Below are 18,509 nucleotides of genomic sequence, written 5' to 3' on the forward strand. Positions count from 1 at the left end.
TCATAACAACAACCTCTGAGGTAGGTGATATTATCCACCCCTCCCCCGCCTTTGTTTTAATGGATGAGAAAACAGGCACACTAAAGTTACTAGTATGAGTTACACGCGCAGCCCATGAGAGCAGCACTGGACCTCAGGCCAGGCCCGCAGGCTCCTGATCTGTAAGTCGTTCAATTAGTGACTTCCCCTGCTGCCAGGGTCTTACTAGGTTGCTTAACTAAGCTAGTGGCTCTCTGAAGGGAGATGTGTGCTGTTTGATTTTCCAGGAAGCAGCAGACTCCCTAAAGGGGTTGATGTGTGGGCTCGGAAAGGACTCAGCTTAGTGGGTTACACCGGGCTGCGCTGAGAGCTGGAACCTCGCAGGTTCCCGTGCAGCTTGACCGGGCTCTACGGTCCACACCTGCTATGGTTGAAAACTGCCTCCACCTCCACCCTGACCCGCCCAACTGCTGCAGCCACGGTTTCGCCTGCACTTCACCGACTTCACCCTGGCCTCGGCTGCTGCCCTCCACCCCAGAGCGGGGGATGACAGCTGCTGTCCCCACACTGCCTCCAAGGGTTTTACGAGGATACGCAGAAGAGAATGGACATTTGAAACCCCTGGAACGACCGGGGTTTTTCTTGCAAAGCTTTGTTGTTTCCTTGTCTGCCCATAGTGTTGCTTCCTTTTGATTTTGTTTCACGGGCTCTCAGTTTGTTTTGGTCAATGTCACATTTTCCTAGCCAGCTTCTCTGTGGTGGGAAGTCCAGCTCCTGGATTGGCTGAGCTTCTGGGAGCACGAGGATGCTCGTACAAACGTGGGTCCAGTGAACCTTTTACAGGCAGCAGCTGAAAACTGCCCGTGCTGTTTGCAGCACAGGGCAGAGAGGGCCTGGCGGCAAGGGCTGGGTGGCCACATCAGAGTCCACGTGCATCATGATTCTTTTTCAGTTCGCAGGTCTCGTTTACCATTGTTTTAAAAAAATACATTTGGGGTATAGTTTAGCTATCTTCAGTTGTTTTAATAAAATTCCTGACTTCAGTTCTTGCCTGCCATGTAAACATATGCACTTAGTAAGCAGCCACATTCCTCAGTGTGTTCTTCACAAAGTCGCTTTTAGCCTCAATCCTCCTTTTCCACCGATTGATTCCCCTCTGCCAAATCTGCTGAAACTGAAGAGCTAAGGAATACTACTGGGCGTGGTGATAAACTCGCAGCCCACACAGGCTCCACGCTAGCCCAGTTAATCTTCCAACAGTTTAGTCCATTTTATGGATGAAGGAAATGGAAACGGTAAGTGACTTGCCTGGAGCCACATAGCCAGTAAAACTATGATTCAAAGATTTAAAAGGTCTGTGTCTAAAACCTGTGACCTACTGCTTGCTTAGAACAAAGGGGCCAGGAGGGTCCTAAACTCGTTGATTGGAGAACTGCCTTCCTGCCTCATTTCTGCCCAACTGTCCTGTAACTTTGGACAAGTTGGACGAGTTTCTCTGAGCCTCAGTTTCCTCATCAGTAAAGTGGGAGCTGCCCTATCTCATAGGCTGATGGTGAGGGTTTGGTGGGATAGTAGGGCTAGTGTGAAAGCAGGAGCAAGGCGCTCTGTGCTGTGAAGCAAAATAAGGCTAGAGTAACATAATGCGGTGACTCGTTAATAAGCCTGGAAAAGAGCTCTGCTGGGAGCCTCCTGTAGCAAAAGAAGGCCAGAGCTGGAGGGGAGAAGCTGAAGTGGGTGATGCAGAAGAGGCAGAGTAGGGGTTATGAGACATGCCTGAAGGAGGGTAAGCTGTGCTCCACAACGTGGAAGCATGTCACGGTGATGAATGCAGGTCCTGAGGAGTGGATGGCTTGGGTATTTCTGCCAGGGACTCCTTGCAGGGAAAGGGTGTTTCTGCCACGTGCAGGCATCTCTCTGAATTTCAAAGAAATCTGTGTGTGTGTGTGTGTGTGTGTGCGCACACGCATGTGTGTAGGCCCATGAGGACCCAACTTTGCATACTTGTGGACCTATGTGTATTTTCCTTAAATTAAGGTGAAATTCACACAACATAAAATTAATCATTTTTAAATATCTTTTTTTTTTTTTTTTTGCGGTACGCTGGCCTCTCACTGCTGTGGCCTCTCCCGTTGCGGAGCACAGGCTCCGGATGTGCAGGCTCAGTGGCCATGGCTCACGGGCCCAGCTGCTCCACGGCATGTGGGATCTTCCCGGACCGGGGCACGAACCCGCGTCCCCTGCATCGGCAGGCGGACTCTCAACCACTGCACCACCAGGGAAGCCCAAAATTAATCATTTTTAAGTGTACAATTCAGTGGCATTTAGTACCTTCACAATGTTGCATAACCTCCACCTCTGTCGAGTTCCAGAACATTTTCATCACCCCAACAGAAATTGTGTATACTTTCTAAAGGGTCTGTTCTGTGAAAATGTATTTGTGAACCGCATTGGGTCATCCTGATTTTGCCTACCTGCCCAGAAGCCTCCCTCCCTCGTCTGCCTGTCCCATGTCTTTGGCCAAGGAGTGTGGTCTAAGGCCTCAGATTCCAAATGGGTTTGCTAGTCATGGTAAACTCCTCCATGCAGTGTGGCTGTCTCGGGTGGGCATGGAGAAAACCAGCATTTCAGGCTTAATCAGAGGGTAGTTCCTGAGGCTTCTCTCGCCGCTTGACTGCCTGTTCTATCTATCTGCCTGCACCTATCAGTCATCGTAAGCCTCTTCCTCAGCCTCAGAGGCGAAGAAGGTAGGTGTTAGTCCACAGTGGAGGAAAATGGTGTTTCCTCTGCATTTGGCCCATCTGTAACTCCTAGTTCTATGTTGGTGCCCTCGCCACATGGGCAGCCCAGGTGACCTGAATCTACAGTGCCCAACAGTCCTCTGTAGCTCAAGCATTAAAAAGGTAAGAGGGGGCTTCCCTGGTGGCGCAGTGGTTGAGAGTCCGCCTGCCGATGCAGGGGACACGGGTTCGTGCCCCGGTCCAGGAAGATCCCACATGCCACGGAGCAGCTGGGCCCGTGAGCCATGGCCGCTGAGCCTGCGCGTCCAGAGCCTGTGCTCCACAACAGGAGAGGCCACAATAGTGAGAGGCCCGCGTACCGCAAAAGAAAAAAAAAAGGGGTAGTAAGAGGGCTGTTCCCCCGGAAGTGTCAGGCCTGGTACTTATATATGCCTGCCTCCAAATAGCTGGCCCTGGGCAGCATCCACTCCCCTGTGATACAGGGACCACAGCACCAGCCAATGTAGTGGGGATCCCTGAATAGTCTCCATGAGCTGCAGAGATGGGGCCAGTGAGTAGCAAATCCTTCCCTACTGAGTGAGGAGTGGAGGGAGAGAGAGGGAGACAGAGAGGAGGAGCAGCAGAAGGAGAAGAAGGGATGAGGAAAGAGCTGCCTTCAGTCATCTAGGGACAACCATGCTGATTCCACTACTTAGATCTTGTGCTCACCCAGGAACCAATATCAGGCACACCTCAGAGGTACTGCAAGTTCAGACCATGCAATAAAGTGAATATCGCAATAAAGTGAGCATATGAATTTTTTGCTTTCCTAGTGCATGTGAAAGTTATGTTTATACAGTAGTCTGTTAAGTGTGCAAAAGCATCATGTCTAAAGAAAAAGTGCATACCTTAATTAAAAACTATTGCTTAAAAATGCTAACCATCACCTGAGCCTTCAGTGAGTTCATAGTAGTAACGTCAAAGATCACTGATCAGGGACTTCCCTGGCAGTCCAGTGGTTAAGACTTCACCTTCCAATGCAGCGGGTGTGGGTTCAATCCCTGGTGGGGGAGCTAGGATCCCACATGCCTCACAGCCAAAAAACCGAAACAGAAAACAGAAACAATATTGTAACAAATTCAATAAACACTTTAAAAATGGTCCACATCAAAAAAAAAAATCTTTAAAAAAAAAGATCACTGATCATAGATCACCATAACAAATATAATAATGATTTTTTAAAAAGGCCTGAAATATTGCGAGAACTACCAAAGTGTGACACATAGACATGAGGTGAGCAAATGCTGTTGGAAAAATGGCACTGATAGACTTGCTCGCTGCAGGGTTGCGACATACCTTCAATTTGTAAAAAATGCAATCTGCAAAGTGCAATGAACTGAAGCGCAATAAAATGAGGTATGCCTGTGCTTTGGCCGGGGGCAGAGAGTGAGCCCCTTGGATAATCCAGGGACCACTTCATTCTGATTGGACTACTTGGATCATGTGCCCACCTAGGAACCAGTGACTTTGGCCGGGGGGGTAGGGAATGAAACTCCATGATTGGCTTAAATCCAACCAGGAATTCTTTAAGCTAGATATGGGGTCAGGGTTCCCAGGGGCATGTGTCTGAATAGAGGAGTGGTGGGTCTTGACCTAAATCAGTTTTGGAAAGAAAGAACAAGTAGGAGAAGGATGCCGGGTAGACAGTCAATGATATCCTCCATCCTAGATAAAACAAATGTCAAGACAATGGAAAAAACGTGGTGGTGAAAAACAGTAGCAGGAACTAAAATGCTGGAAGAACTGCTCCGTCTGAGGCTCTGCGCCTTAGAGCTCACCTTATTATTCAGGAAGGTGGGTTGGACAGAGAAAGGGCCCTGATCTTAGGAGGCAGTTGGAATCTTGGCTGAAAGCGGTAACCTGAGAAATTCACCTGTTAGTGGAGGATTCAGAGGCTCTATCCATCATCTCCAGCTCTGCAGCCGATAAAGGAGGTGCAGGCCACCGTGATCTGGCTGCAGTTTGTTCTTCTGACTTCATCTCCCACACGCTACCCTCATTCATTCAGCAAGAATTTAATAAGCAGCTACTATAAACCAGACTTTGAAGAGTAGTCCTCTGCCCTCACGGAGTCCTGTGGAGGATACAGATAAGAAAAGAGGTAGTTGTATTACAATGTAAGAAATGGGATGACAGGAGAAGGTGTTACAGAGAGAGGGACCTTGATCTGAATTGGGGGTTTGGAGAAGGTTTGTTGGACCAAGAGATTTTTAGACCAAAGCTTGAAAGATGAGTAGGAGCTGCCCAGGTGAGGAGTGTGGAGAGGGAAGAACAGACTGGCTGGGCAAGTGGTTGACCGACTTTGTGTTTGGGGTTGATACTGAGGACCCCCAGGGTTATGGTTTGATCCTGATGGAGTGGTGATGTCTTTTCGTGAGATGGTGAACTCAACAGGATTTGCAGATTTGAGGGGGAAGAAATGACTTTAGTTTAGAAATGTTGAATCTGAGATAATTCTGGTTCAGCCAAAAGGAGGCATCTAGAGCTGGGTCTGGAACTCAGAGGCAGAGAGCTCTTCCAGATACTCGTTTCCCACTGTCAACATCTTGAGCTTAACATGCCCAAAATTGGCCTCTTGAGTTTTCTCCCTAATGTGTTTCTCCACCTTCAGTCTTCCTCATCCCTGTAAAAGACATTATCCATCCAGCTGCACAAGCTGAACCCTGGATTATTCCAGAAGGCTCCCTGGAGGCATCTGTCAGGGCTTTTCTGCCTTGGGCCTTTTGCCCCTAGTGTCCTATATCTGGCTTCTCAAAGCATCCCTCACATCTTAGGTAGACGTCGCTCCCTCCGAGAGGTCTTTCCAGACCACCCAGACTGAAGCTGCTCGTCCTGGTTATTCTCTGTCTCCTGGCTGTTTTCCTTCACAGCACCTATCCCAGTTCGCATTTATAATCATTTTTGTCCCAATTTGTTAAATACCTGACTCAGTGCCTCTAGTATATTAGATCCATCCCCCCTTTGATAACAATTTTTATGTTTCTCCTATACTTATCTTCAAATGAAGTCTATAGCTAATATAACCTTTCTGTATATATAATTTTAAATCAGTATAACATCCTGGCAGTAATAGGAAGGAAAAATAAAAGGAAAGTAATTCATAATCAACATATTTATTTCAGGGCTTCCCTGGTGGCGCAGTGGTTGAGAGTCCGCCTGCCGAAGCAGGGGACACGGGTTCGCGCCCCGGTCCGGGAAGATCCCACATGCCGCGGAGCGGCTGGGCCCGTGAGCCATGGCCGCTGAGCCTGCGCATCCGGAGCCTGTGCTCCGCAATGGGAGAGGCCACAACAGTGAGAGGCCCGCGTACCGCAAAAAAAAAAAAAAAATTATTTCAGTATTAAATTCCTAAGTTCCCAGGGCTGAGTACTCAGAAATCATAATGAAGTAGTCAGGTGAACAACCATGAATGCAATAGCTCTAAAAGTTGACTAATGGGTTTGTGTTTTAGTGACAATTAGGGTACTAAGAGCAACATTGCCAGTGGTGTGCAATTTTCTGCATTGGTAAGCAACTCCTGTAATGTTTGAACAACATCGAGTAAATCTACCTTTCTACTAATATGCAACAAAGATAGATCCTAGATTCAGGTCATTATTAAAAGTTTTTTCATAGTCATTCAGTGCCTAGAGGTACACTCATCAATCATGCAGGACCCAGGACTGTTTTTCACTACACAGGTCAGGTAGCACCCTGGCTCACACCCCTAAATGCTGGTAGAGTTCCCCCATTCATGTTGACGATCAAAAATACCTCCCGCACTTCCAGTGTCCCCTGGACCTAGAGTAGTCCTGCCCCAGTGGGGAGGCACTTGCCTCTCCTCTGTTGTACTGTGAATTCCACGAGGGCAGGGTCCACGTCTGTTTCTCACTGGAGTACACAGTGTTCAGCACCTAGTGGGTTTATATTTGTTGAAATGAAAGAATGCATGACTATTCCATCAACATGAAATTTGTACCAAAAAAAGTTAGGAAAGGAGTACACTGCACAGAAGTGTGGCCTGACATTGACCTTCCTTCTGCATGCCTTAGGCCAGCTGACCTCTGTTTTAGTGAAAGAGACTTGCAATTATAGCTCCAGACAAGGTAGAATTGCAGCTCTTAAATCCTTTACAATGAAGGAAGTCATCTCACCATGCACAAAAGAAATTGCACTGTCTCTGAAGCTGTGGTTTGTCTTTTTTTGGAAAGTCAGGCTTGTCTGTTGAAGAGCTCAAAACACTTGACCAGCTCTCTCATTTATCTTAACATGTGTATGCTATATTTATTCTCCCCTCACAGATGGGGAAATGAAGCTTGCCGAAGGGCCATATTTAGTTGAGTTGAGTTTAGTTTAGTTGATCCTCTGCCTTGGGGGGTCAGCTTAGATAAAACAGTATCCTAAAACTCAATTTTTATGCAGTAGTTTAAACCTCCACCCACATTAAATCTGTTACTAGGGCTGCTCACAAGGGTAAAAAGTGTTAGTTTGAGCGTTTTTAACCATGTGACGTGGCGATCTAGTTCAGTCCTCTCCTTTTAGAGATGAGGAAGTGCAGGTTCACGAGACACGGTTAGATAATGGCAGAACCAGTTCTCCAGCTGGTCGTCTTTCTGCTACCGCACATTTCAACCTTTCTCTCTCTCTCTTTTTTTTTCTCCAGCTAACCTAAACAGGAGTTATAAGTCAGGCAGCCAAAAGGAAGATAATAATGGAAAAGAAGCCAAAGATCTGGTCCACTAGCTGCTAAATAATTAATAAATTAACCGGGAGACTGACTTGTTCTAATCAAAATATATGAAGATGACAGTTGCTTAAAGTTAGAAGCTGAACCTTCAGTTTCAAGAATTCTTTTACCAAGAGCTAATCAGGCTCATGATAAGTAAATACCGTCTCACAACTGAACAGGGATTTTTAAAAAAGGAAAGGAAGGAAGGAAGGAAAGAAAAAAGGAAGGAAAAAAAGTCAAATATTTTTAAAGTTTTTGAAAAACAATGATCTCTTAGGAATTTCCAGCACTTAAAAAAAAATTCTCCTCCCCAAATTTTCTTTAGTCCACCTGTAGCAGGAGAGTGGTAGGTAAATTCAATAAACTCATCATCGATGCATTTTGAACCAAACTTACCAAAATATTCCACAAAAGAACTCAACCCAGCTTCCTTGAAAAAGTTATTTTTAAGGGGGTGAAAGGTGATATTTCACAAAGTTAAATACAAAATGAACTTGAAAGTGACAAAAGGACAACACAAAAAAATGAGGTTTCATAGACTACTGTTACCAAGAATTATTGAAGAAATGTTGATAATTGATAAGATTTCTGACAAAACACTTCATCTTCAGAAGCTAGCTTCAGTCCGTGTGCCCTCTTCGCTTTAGTATAGCACCTTTTAGGGGGTAGAGTGATTCAAGAGCCATGCCTGATGCCTATTTTAGGCTTCTCACCAGAAACAGATGTTTCAGATGGAGATTACTACTCCTTCATTTACCACAAGCCACCAGTTGTCAGGGACATTCTTACTTAGTTGCCTTACATTTTATATATCTCCAAGTAGTCAGAAGCTGTTTTAGACTTTAGAAGTCTGGGGCTTGTCTGTTAAAGAATTATTCAGTTGTGGTCCCACTTTTTCTTGGTTGTTACAGAGGAAAAATTCTTACACGTTTTGATAATGACTGTTTTCTGAATCAAGTAACGTCCTGGATTATTCGGAGGCGTAATATATTCTTATAGCACTTATAGTCTTCAAAGCACTTGTCGTTGATAATCTCCCATTTTACAGACTGATAAACAAAGGCTCTAAGAAATAAGTGACTTGCCAAGGCCACATGCTAGTAGGTCATATATGTTCCAATCCTCTCCGTTCTGTAAGACCCAACCCAAATGCCACCTCTTCTAAAAGTCTTTTTTTAGAGTCCCCTAATTACTACCCTTGGTTTTCACCACATTCTGACTTGTAATGCAATGTCTGCATACATTTGTCTCCCTTGCCGTGAACTCCCTATGAGCAGAAACCGTTATAAATGTTTCTGTCTCTTCCAACTTATCGATTCTCCCTCCTCAGTGCCAACTTTAAGCATGTTCTCTCATCAGCACCGCAGTTTCTTCTTCTGTTCTAGGCTGTGACTTCGAGGTCTACAAAGTTCTAGTGAGGTGCACGGGCACACCATGGGTATTATTGCTCATTCGTGTTCGTTGCCGTATTTTTAACATACAGGTATCTTATGAGAGCTTTGCAAATGTTTAAATTGTTTTACGAGTCAGAAAGGATCTAAACCTTGACCTTCCTTCGTTTCCCTGATGGAAGCACATTCTGGGCACATAGCAGTGATACCAACCAGGGTTCTTGGCCTTCCCCAATCAATAGAAATTGGCTAGAGGCCAGACAAGAGATTCAGGCAAGGCTTTATTGGGGCCCCTGCTGCAGCAGCGGGGAGGGAGGGAGAACAGACAACAGGTTCCCTTGCTTGCCCGCTCGCTGAGCAGGGGCGAGCTTGTTCCTTACATGGGGTGAGGGTAGGGGTGTGTCCAGGGGTTGGGCTGGAGGGGCGGCTTAGGTGGTGGTGTGTGCAGGGGCCATACACAGTACCCTGCTTTTCCTCCTGACACTCTGTTTTTGCTCCAGGCTCTTCAAAAGTGGCAGTTGGGTTTTTTGGTCTCTTTGTATTGATCTCTTTGGGGTCCAGAATTTGCCCCAACTGCGATGCACACAGTTATTTTTAGTCTCATATAGTTTCTTTGTGTCTTGTTGCTCCAGGAGAGGTTTATTCAGGCACAAGCATCGCAGCACTGTAGCAAAGGTTCCCAGGTCCCAACCTGTCTCAGTAGGTGCTTATTATGTTTCTTTGATTAAGCATTTATATATTCACCTGCTCCAATTTACACTCTCCCATTGTTGTACCTGACTGCCTTTTTCTATGTACATGTCTTGAATTCCCAACTAAACTATAAGCTCCAAAGGGGACGGGGGGACGATTATATTTTTTATTTGTGTGTACGTGTCCTTAGAACATCTTCCATGCAGTATGATCTCAAAACATCTTTGCTAATTGATTTTCAGTGACCAGCTGTGTGATAGAATACCACAAAAAGCATGGCAAGGCCTATACCACCCAACTTGAGTGATTTTGCTTAAAGTACATATTTTGGATAAGTATTTTAAATAGGTGTACACATTCTAAAAACATGTATTTTTTAAAATTTTTATTGGAGTATAATTGCTTTACAATGGTGTGTTAGTTTCTGCTTTACAACAGAGTGAATCAGTTATACATATACATATATCCCCATATCTCTTCCCTCTTGCGTCTCCCTCCCTCCCACCCTCCCTATTCCACCCTTCTAGCTGGTCACAAAGCACCGAGCTGATCTCCCTGTGCTATACAGCTGCTTCCCACTAGCTATCTATTTTACATTTGGTAGTGTATATATGTCCATATATACACTACCACTCTCTCACTTTGTCCCAGCTTATCCTTCCCCCTCCCCGTTTCCTCAAGTCCATTCTCTAGTAGGTCTGCGTCTCTGCGTTTTTATTCCCGTCTTGCCCTTAGGTTCTTCACGACCATTTTTTTTTTTTTAGATTCCATATATATGTGTTAGCATACGGTATTTGTTTTTCTCTCTCTGACTTACTTCACTCTGTAAGACAGACTCTAGGTCCATCCACCTCAATACAAATAGCTCAATTTTGTTTCTTTTTACGGCTGAGTAATATTCCATTGTATATATGTGCCACATCTTCTTTATCCATTCATCTGTCGATGGACACTTAGGTTGCTTCCATGTCTTGGCTATTGTAAATAGAGCTGCAATGAACATTGTGGTACAAAAACATGTATTTTAAACAGGTCACTAGAGTGGGAGGGAGCACCCAGGTCCACGCCAAGGGAACAAAGGTGGTACAGAAATGGGCACGCTTCTGGGCTGCTGACTGAGCTGGGCATAAAAAGGGGTCTCCTGACTGATGGCCATTTGCCACAGTTCTCTGTTGCACCTGAAGGTGTTTTGTTTCCTCTCAGAGCACATTTCGTTGGTCTCTTATTGTCTGTGTACTCTTGTCAGATTGTCAGCGTGTGATATTGTTGAAGGGTGAAGCTTATCATCCTCACAGATCAGGCACTCTTGATGAGAATGGAGAGCCTAATCACTAAGCTACCAGAATACATTGTAAAAAACTGGATCCCGCTGGTACTTAGCCAATTGATAAGAAGCTAAAGCTTTTACTAAGCAGTTCAACAATCCTGTTGACCAAATTCACCATTGTTTTTGATGTAAGACCGTTGTCTTTAATACACTTGAGAACATTTCGGTTACCAGGCTGAAATGTTTAGATATCTACCTTTAAAAAAATTTTTTTGGACTAAAATGTAATTGATTTCTTAATTAGGAGGACACTAGAGAATTGGCTTTGAGGAATTCTTTTAAAAGAAAGGGCAGTTCCGCATTTAACTTTCTTTGTGTTGTCAAATTTTAAATATATAGCTGGGGAGGAAAGAGGCGTGCCTCAATTTATTTATCCCCAAATCTAAAATTTCACATTAAGTTCACTCAGGATATTGCACAGTAGATATAAACAATTGTATATGATGCAGGGTACAGTATGCACAGGGGATCATTTATTTTTTTAATTTGCTATCTATTATTAGACTCTAATTACTCAGGCTGGATGGAAGCAGAAAGGTCTCATTCTGATAATCACTGCCAGTTATTTAGCTGGAGATTACAGGCAGAAGGAGTTCATTTTAGATGGTTCAGATTTAAGAAGTAACGTTTCTTGCCAAGGAGTTCTAAACACACTTGTCTTTTTTTTTTAACCCCAATTCTTCACATTTTAACTATTCCAACAAAAATCTACAGTTTAACAAATCTAGAAATGATTAGTCTAGTTCCATTCCTTTGTGCCCACATGTCTCTCGAGGAAAATCAGTATGCACTGTGGTTATGAAAGGAATCTGTACGATAGACTTATGTTCTGTAAAATGTTTGGATGAATATTTGAATATTAAGCATTTCTAGAGAACTTTGCATTCACTTGCTTTTTATTTCTTGTAATACCCTCCCAGAGAAAGAGTGCCCTTTCTATTTCCCTGATGAGGTAAAATTTTCATTAAAAAAATCTAATTTGATTTTCTTAAAAAATGTGTAATTCTTTTTTTTATTACATTTTAAATAGTCTTCAGGCTCTTGAATCCCCCAAATGACTAATTAGTACAGTAATAATATATCATCCTCTTTTATTAATCTGAAAATTATACTGTCCTCAAGAGACCTCAGTTTGATTTGTGTGTTTTGATGCCAGAGTAGAAAATTTTATTTCTCACTAAAGGAGTTTCTTCCCTGTGGTTGGAGAGAGAACGCTGCAGAGCCAGGGCTCATGTGCCACTGATGGGACCCTGCGTGGATTGGCAGAGAATAGGAGAACCAGTTTCCCGTGGGATGAAGAATTGATGTTAAAGAGTTGAAAGAGTTCTTTTATGTGCTTGGCACTCTGCTGAGTGCTTTAGTTGCAATATCTCATTTATTCCTCGTAGTCCTATGAGATAGTATCCTCATTTCTAATTCTGTGAAAACTGGATCTCGAAATATGGATGAGGAGAGATGTGTAGCAAGAGCCCCCCATTCCCTGAGCGTGCCGTGTGCAAGTCTGCTCAGGAACAAACTGCTAGGTAGTTGCCAGGTGGAATGCTAAGATCAAATACTGTCCCTTTAATTCTTCTTCTCGACATGCAGTTTGAAATAGTCAGTAGAGTACAAGAAGTATACTTAATTCACCAAATTGTACTATTTACAAACTGATGTACAAACTGATGTACATCAGTTATGTACAAACTGATTTTTAAAACATGTTATACTTTTGATAATAGTCCTTTTGTAACTGACTGGGGTGCCAGCATGTTTCATACCCATTTTGCGTGATCTCTTCATTAATCATTTCTTAACACCAGAGCACTGCTTTATTCGAATCCAATTAGAGGCCTCCACTTTTAAAAATAAATGCTAAAGAAGATTGGGGATGGCATTTCCCATCTTGTCCTGAGCCAACACTTGAGAAATCTTTCAGTGCCCTTGGCTCCAAACTGCAGGTGTGCCCTTCAAAAGCATCACAGAAAAACAGGAGGGTTAGCTCCAAAGTCAAGAGTTTGAGATAATATGAGTTTGAGTGTAACATTGTAGTAAGAAAAATGTCAGAAGATGACATGAAAGGAAAATTGTCCCATGAGAGAAATACTACCTGAAACTCTTGAGTGGAAGATGTTTTTAATATGCCTTTAATTCCACATTCATGCAGTTCTAGTAGTGAAGCAGGTCATTTAAGAGGGGTGGTGGCTTAGGCCAAAAATAAACTTTCCTTGAAACCAGATGAGAGGCTAGCCCTGACAAAAATGGAATCCTGACTGTTCACTCACAAAAATGTAAGCAAGTAGAATTTTGTGTCATAGGAAATAATCTAAATGAAACAGGATCTTCACTGTCTTTTGTGATGGAGAGATGCTAAAACAGCCCTTCTATAAAATGTGAAGCAGCAGTTTAAATACGGAAGGCATATTTTATAATAACCCATAAGGGAAAAGAATCTGAAAAAGAATAGATATCGTGTGTGTACATATATATATATATGTACACACACATACATATATATATAATTGAATCACTTTGCTGTACACCTGAAACTAACACAACATTGTAAATCAACTATACTTCAATTAAAAAAAAATAATATAGCAGTCTAACGTATTCCGGTCTGGAACCATGTCCAAGACATACTGAAAGGTGCAGAACAACATGGGTTGCACGGTTTTCATCTGTGTACAGATGTTTAAATATGTACAGTTGTAGGCATATACATGCACAGAAAATAACTGGAAAGATACATACGAAAAATCTACATTTCAGGAAAGGAATGGAAATTGGAGAGGAAGGGGGATTTTTTGAATTTACTCAGTATGTTTCTATCTTTATATGTTTACACAAACATGCATATGCACACACACACACACACACACACACACACACAAAATTAAGAAAACTATATAAACAGGGAAAGCAAAGATTTAAGGTCTCAGTGAAGATGTATAGTGGTTAAAGCATAGGTTCTGAAGTAAAACTGCCGGAGTTTGAATCCCATCTCCTTTACTTGCTATATACTTCCTTACACAAGTTAGTTAATTTCTGTTGCCTCAGTTTAGACAAATGCAACGTAGAGATAATGGTTCTTATGTCATATAGTTGTTACAAGGATTAAATAAGTAATACATGAGAGAGCATATGGATCATATGTTTAATAACATAGTGAACGTTCAGATAATATTATTATAAATGACTATACTTAAACATCTAGCTACAATCAATTCTGTGTGCAAACTTTTCAGTTAAAAGTGCTTCCAGTGACAACTCTCGTCATCACAATGTATTTTCTCAGAGTTTCATTGTAGACGTTAATGATACTGTCATATTTTACCCCAGTGGTGTTCAGAGCTTCCAATTAGAATAGAACAGCAAAGACAAATGGAATTATGTTGTTTTTTTGTAGTATGTCATACATTCCATTTGTGGACTAGTCCTGACTTTGCTCCTTTGACCATCTAATCTAATGTACATATTTGTTAGTAAACTCTAGAAATGGAAATAATGAGGTTTTTCTTTCTCCCTTAGGAAGACTATGATCGTCTGAGGCCTTTATCTTATCCAATGACTGATGTCTTCCTTATCTGCTTCTCTGTGGTAAATCCAGCCTCATTTCAAAATGTGAAAGAGGAGTGGGTACCAGAACTTAAGGAATACGCACCAAATGTACCCTTTTTATTAATAGGAACTCAGGTATGTCTGCTTTGATTTTACCCATTTAAGAATAAGCTCTGTGGCCTGCCTTGTGGTGTTGCTCTCAGACAAATGGCCCTAAGGTTTCGCAGATGAGATAATAATATGTTGAATCTCCGTTGTTATAATAAATTCTGTCACATTTTTGGGAAAAGTAGTGTCAAAGAAAGCAATTACTTTATTAGTTGGTTTTAAAGATTAGGTTCTTTGGTAATCCTTTTTTGATACGTGGGGTTAAATGGGATTACCTGCTTTATCTTTAAAGACTGATAATATCATGGGACATTATTAACCTTTCTTAACTAGATTGATCTGCGAGATGACCCCAAAACTTTAGCAAGACTGAATGATATGAAGGAAAAACCTATATGTGTGGAACAAGGACAGAAACTAGCAAAAGAGGTAATGCAACCTTTACAGAATTTAAATGTAAATGTAAATGAAGCTAAGGTGATAATAGAAGCTAATATTTATTGTGCTTTACTGTATGCCAGGCACTGTGCTGAGTGTTTTACATGCATTAGATCATTTAATCCTTGCCTCGACTCAGTGAGGTTGGTCTGCTAGTACCTCTGTTTTATGGAGGAGAAAACAGAGGCACAGCCTTGTCAGGTAACTTGTAAGGTCCGGCAGGTAGTAAGTGGCAGAGCTGGGCTCCAGTAAAGGCCTCACTCTGGCCTTTACTAAACCTGTGCTACACTGCCAACAATATTTTCCTAGTAAGTCATGTGTACAAAGAGGCGTCACAAATAGGGGCTGCTTAATCAGGCCTTGTCGTCAGTGAAGACTCATGGTGGAGAAGAAATGTGTTGTTGAATTCTCTTCCACAAGAGAATTTTTATGCAAGGTGGAATATATTATCATTTTAAAAATATAACTGTGATGCACAAAATACCTTTTAACTTATATTCTTCCTCTCCCCAAAGTGAGGCTTACTTTTTTCTCCATTTGCCCCTAACATGGTAGGATTCTATTTTTTAGATGTTTTGACTTTAATAGGACTTTTGTGGAAATGGAATATAATAAGGTATTTTTAAAAATACTATCAGGAGGCAGAAGGAAGCAAGAAAACTTTTTGGAGAACAGTTTTTCCTAAAGCAAAAGATAAATAGCTTCACTAACAAGTTACTAGCAAGGAATTTCACATATTAAGTTCTGTCATCTTAGGAGAGAAGGAATTTCTAAATTTCATGAAGGTAAAAGTCATAAATGAAAGCATTGATGATTTAACTACGTAAAAATTTAATATGACATCAAATGCCCGAAATAAAATTAAAAGTCATATAACAAACTTGACATTTATGGCAGAAAAATGGGTTAATATCCTTAGTGGACATGAACCCCTTGCATAAGGATTAATCAGAAAAAGACATACGCATACCCCAATAGGAAAAGGGACTCAGAACATCAATGGGAGATTCTCCAAAAAATGCAGATTGCCATTGAAGATAAAAAATATGTTCATATTCCTTAGTAGTCAAATGTAAGTTCAATTTCCATCTATAAAATTGGCACACAAAAGAGACGTTAATTAGAATACCCACCGGTCCAGGTGTAAGCAGTTGGGTACTTTGTTGTTCTGTTGGTCTTTGAGTAAAAGCCTCGACAACATGCAAAAGCCTGAAAGTCATGTACACTTTTGATCAAGCAATTTCATAGGGAGGAGTTTATCCTAAGAATATTATACGGGATGTGCTTAAAGAGATAGCCATAAAGTTCCTGCATTGTTTATAATGGCAAAAAAAAAAACCTGCATCTATTAAAAATTTATACTAATTTACTTGCTGAGATGTTCATGTTTATTATGTAGTTTAAGGGGGAAAAAAGTGGTTGCAAAACACCATTTCTAGACCTGTCAGCAGCATTTGGCACAGTTGGTCCCTTCTTGAAACACATTCACTTGGCTTCCTTGAACGCCCTCTCTTGGGCTTTCTCCCCGCTCGTGGGCCTCTCCTCCATCTCCCCATCTCTGAATGTGGAGGGTCCAGGGATCCGCAGTCAGCTTCCTGGATGTCTTTCCTTCTATATCCACACTCAGCCTTTAAGCTTGGTAAGCTTCTATCCGTCTTGTGGTTTGAACCGTCTGCTGCTGAGATTCCCAAATTTCTATCTGCAGCCTGGACCTCTTCCCTAGACTCTAGACTTGGTTACCTAACTGGTCATGCAACAAGTCCATCCGGGTGGTAAGCATCTCAAAACTAACATGTCCAAAACAGAATCCCCAATTTTATCCCCTAGGCTTAATCTTCTCGGTTACTCGGGTCAAAAACCTTGAAGTCACACTTGACCTTGCACTTTCTCTCATACCATTCAGTGAACCCTCCAGCAAAATATATTTTTCTACGTTCAGAATATACCCAGAATGCAAACGCTCCTCTCTTTCCCCTCCTCTGGCAGCCTGGTTCAGGCCCCCTCCCTCTCTGGCCTGGATTACTGCAACAGCCTCTCACTCACCTTTCTGCTTCTGTCTGTGTCTGTTAACCTGTTCTCAACACAGCAACCAGAGTGGGACTTTAAAAATAGAAGCCCCATCAGCTCCCTGCTCTGTTCAGAATCTTCCAGTGGCTTTATTATCTTCCGAATAAAGAAAGGCCCAAGCCCTCACCCTGGCGTGCAGGCCCCGCTACTTCTCTGCCTCACTCATTGTGCTCCAGGCACTCGGCCTCTGTGCGGTTTCCCTAATCTTCTGCCTCAGAGCCTTTGTCCTTTCACTGCCCCCTCTGCCTGGGATAGTCTTCCTGATGTAGACATTGTTCATTCTTTCACTCAGATATCACTCTTGTCAGTGAGGCCTTGCCTGACCTCTCCCCACTCCCTATCTCCTCCCCCATTTTTCTCCAGACCACATATTCTACCTCTATATTTATTAGTCCACGGTCTTCTCCCTCTAAAATATAAGCTTCATGAGAATAGCTTAGGGACTTAATTTTGTTCCTTGCTCTATTCTCACATTTGGCAAATGAGAGTGCTCTGTAAGTTTTCAGTGAACGAACGAATAGATGGATGGATGGATGGGTGGGTCCCCTCTCACAGTAGAAGCCAAAGTCCTTACTCGAGGTCGCTACCTCAAGGCTGCCTCACTGACTGCCTCTCTTGCCATTACCCCTGCTCACCCTCTTCTTTCCCACCCCCTGAATGCTCCGTGCATGCTCCTGCATCAGGGTCTTTACCTCTGTGGCTCTGTCTGCCTGGAAACTCTTCCCCTAGGTATCCTCCAGTGCTCAGACTTTACCTTGGTGAGCAGCTTTCTCTGACCACCACCATTGTCCTGCACCCTTTCCCTCCCTCACTCTGCTTGTTTTTTTTTAACCTGTAGCGTGTGCCACCATCTGCTCTATATTCCTCTGTGTGTTCCTCCCCCAGTAGAACTTAAGCAAACGTAAGCATCACACAGCAGAGACTTTGCTGTTTTGCTCAGTTCATTGACATGATCCCCAGCACCTAAAAGCAGAGCCTGGCATATAGTAGGTACCCAGTAAATATTTGATGAATGAAAGAATTTTCCATAGAGAAAGTCTGGAAGAATATACACTAGTATTTTAACAGTTAGCTATCTCTGGGTATCATAAATATGGATGATTTCATTCTTTTTGCATTTTATGATTTTCCTTATAATGGTGTATTTGTGTGGTATCAGTTGTTGTAAAAAAGACTGTATATATTTGTGATTTTTTTTTCTCCCTCCCAGATAGGTGCGTGCTGCTATGTAGAATGTTCAGCTTTAACCCAGAAGGGATTGAAGACTGTTTTTGATGAGGCTATCATAGCCATTTTAACTCCAAAGAAACACACAGTAAAAAAAAGAATAGGATCAAGATGTATAAACTGTTGTTTAATTACGTGAGAAACGTCTTCAGTGGCCAAGAAAACTGTCCATTTCTCTCAGAAAGCATATGAAATGCTAAAGCTATACCCAGACCTCTTAAAAATAATGAAGCAGTTTAAAACTTGAAAGGAAA

General features: G+C 42.4%; 1 protein-coding gene across 1 annotated transcript in view; it reads left to right on the forward strand.

The window, feature by feature from the left end:
* Positions 1-18,398, forward strand: part of RHOQ (ras homolog family member Q) — a 35,824-nt gene extending 17,426 nt beyond the window's left edge. The window contains exons 3-5 of the mRNA XM_082852360.1: positions 14,386-14,550; positions 14,857-14,952; positions 18,239-18,398. Of these exons, the coding sequence (XP_082708486.1) occupies positions 14,386-14,550; positions 14,857-14,952; positions 18,239-18,394 (417 nt within the window). The 3' untranslated portion in view covers positions 18,395-18,398. The remainder of the gene's footprint in view (positions 1-14,385; positions 14,551-14,856; positions 14,953-18,238) is intronic.
* Positions 18,399-18,509: the final 111 nt, after the last annotated feature.

The sequence above is a fragment of the Leucopleurus acutus genome, assembly GCF_964270905.1.
Source record: "Leucopleurus acutus genome assembly, chromosome: 12".
NCBI lineage: Eukaryota > Metazoa > Chordata > Mammalia > Artiodactyla > Delphinidae > Leucopleurus > Leucopleurus acutus.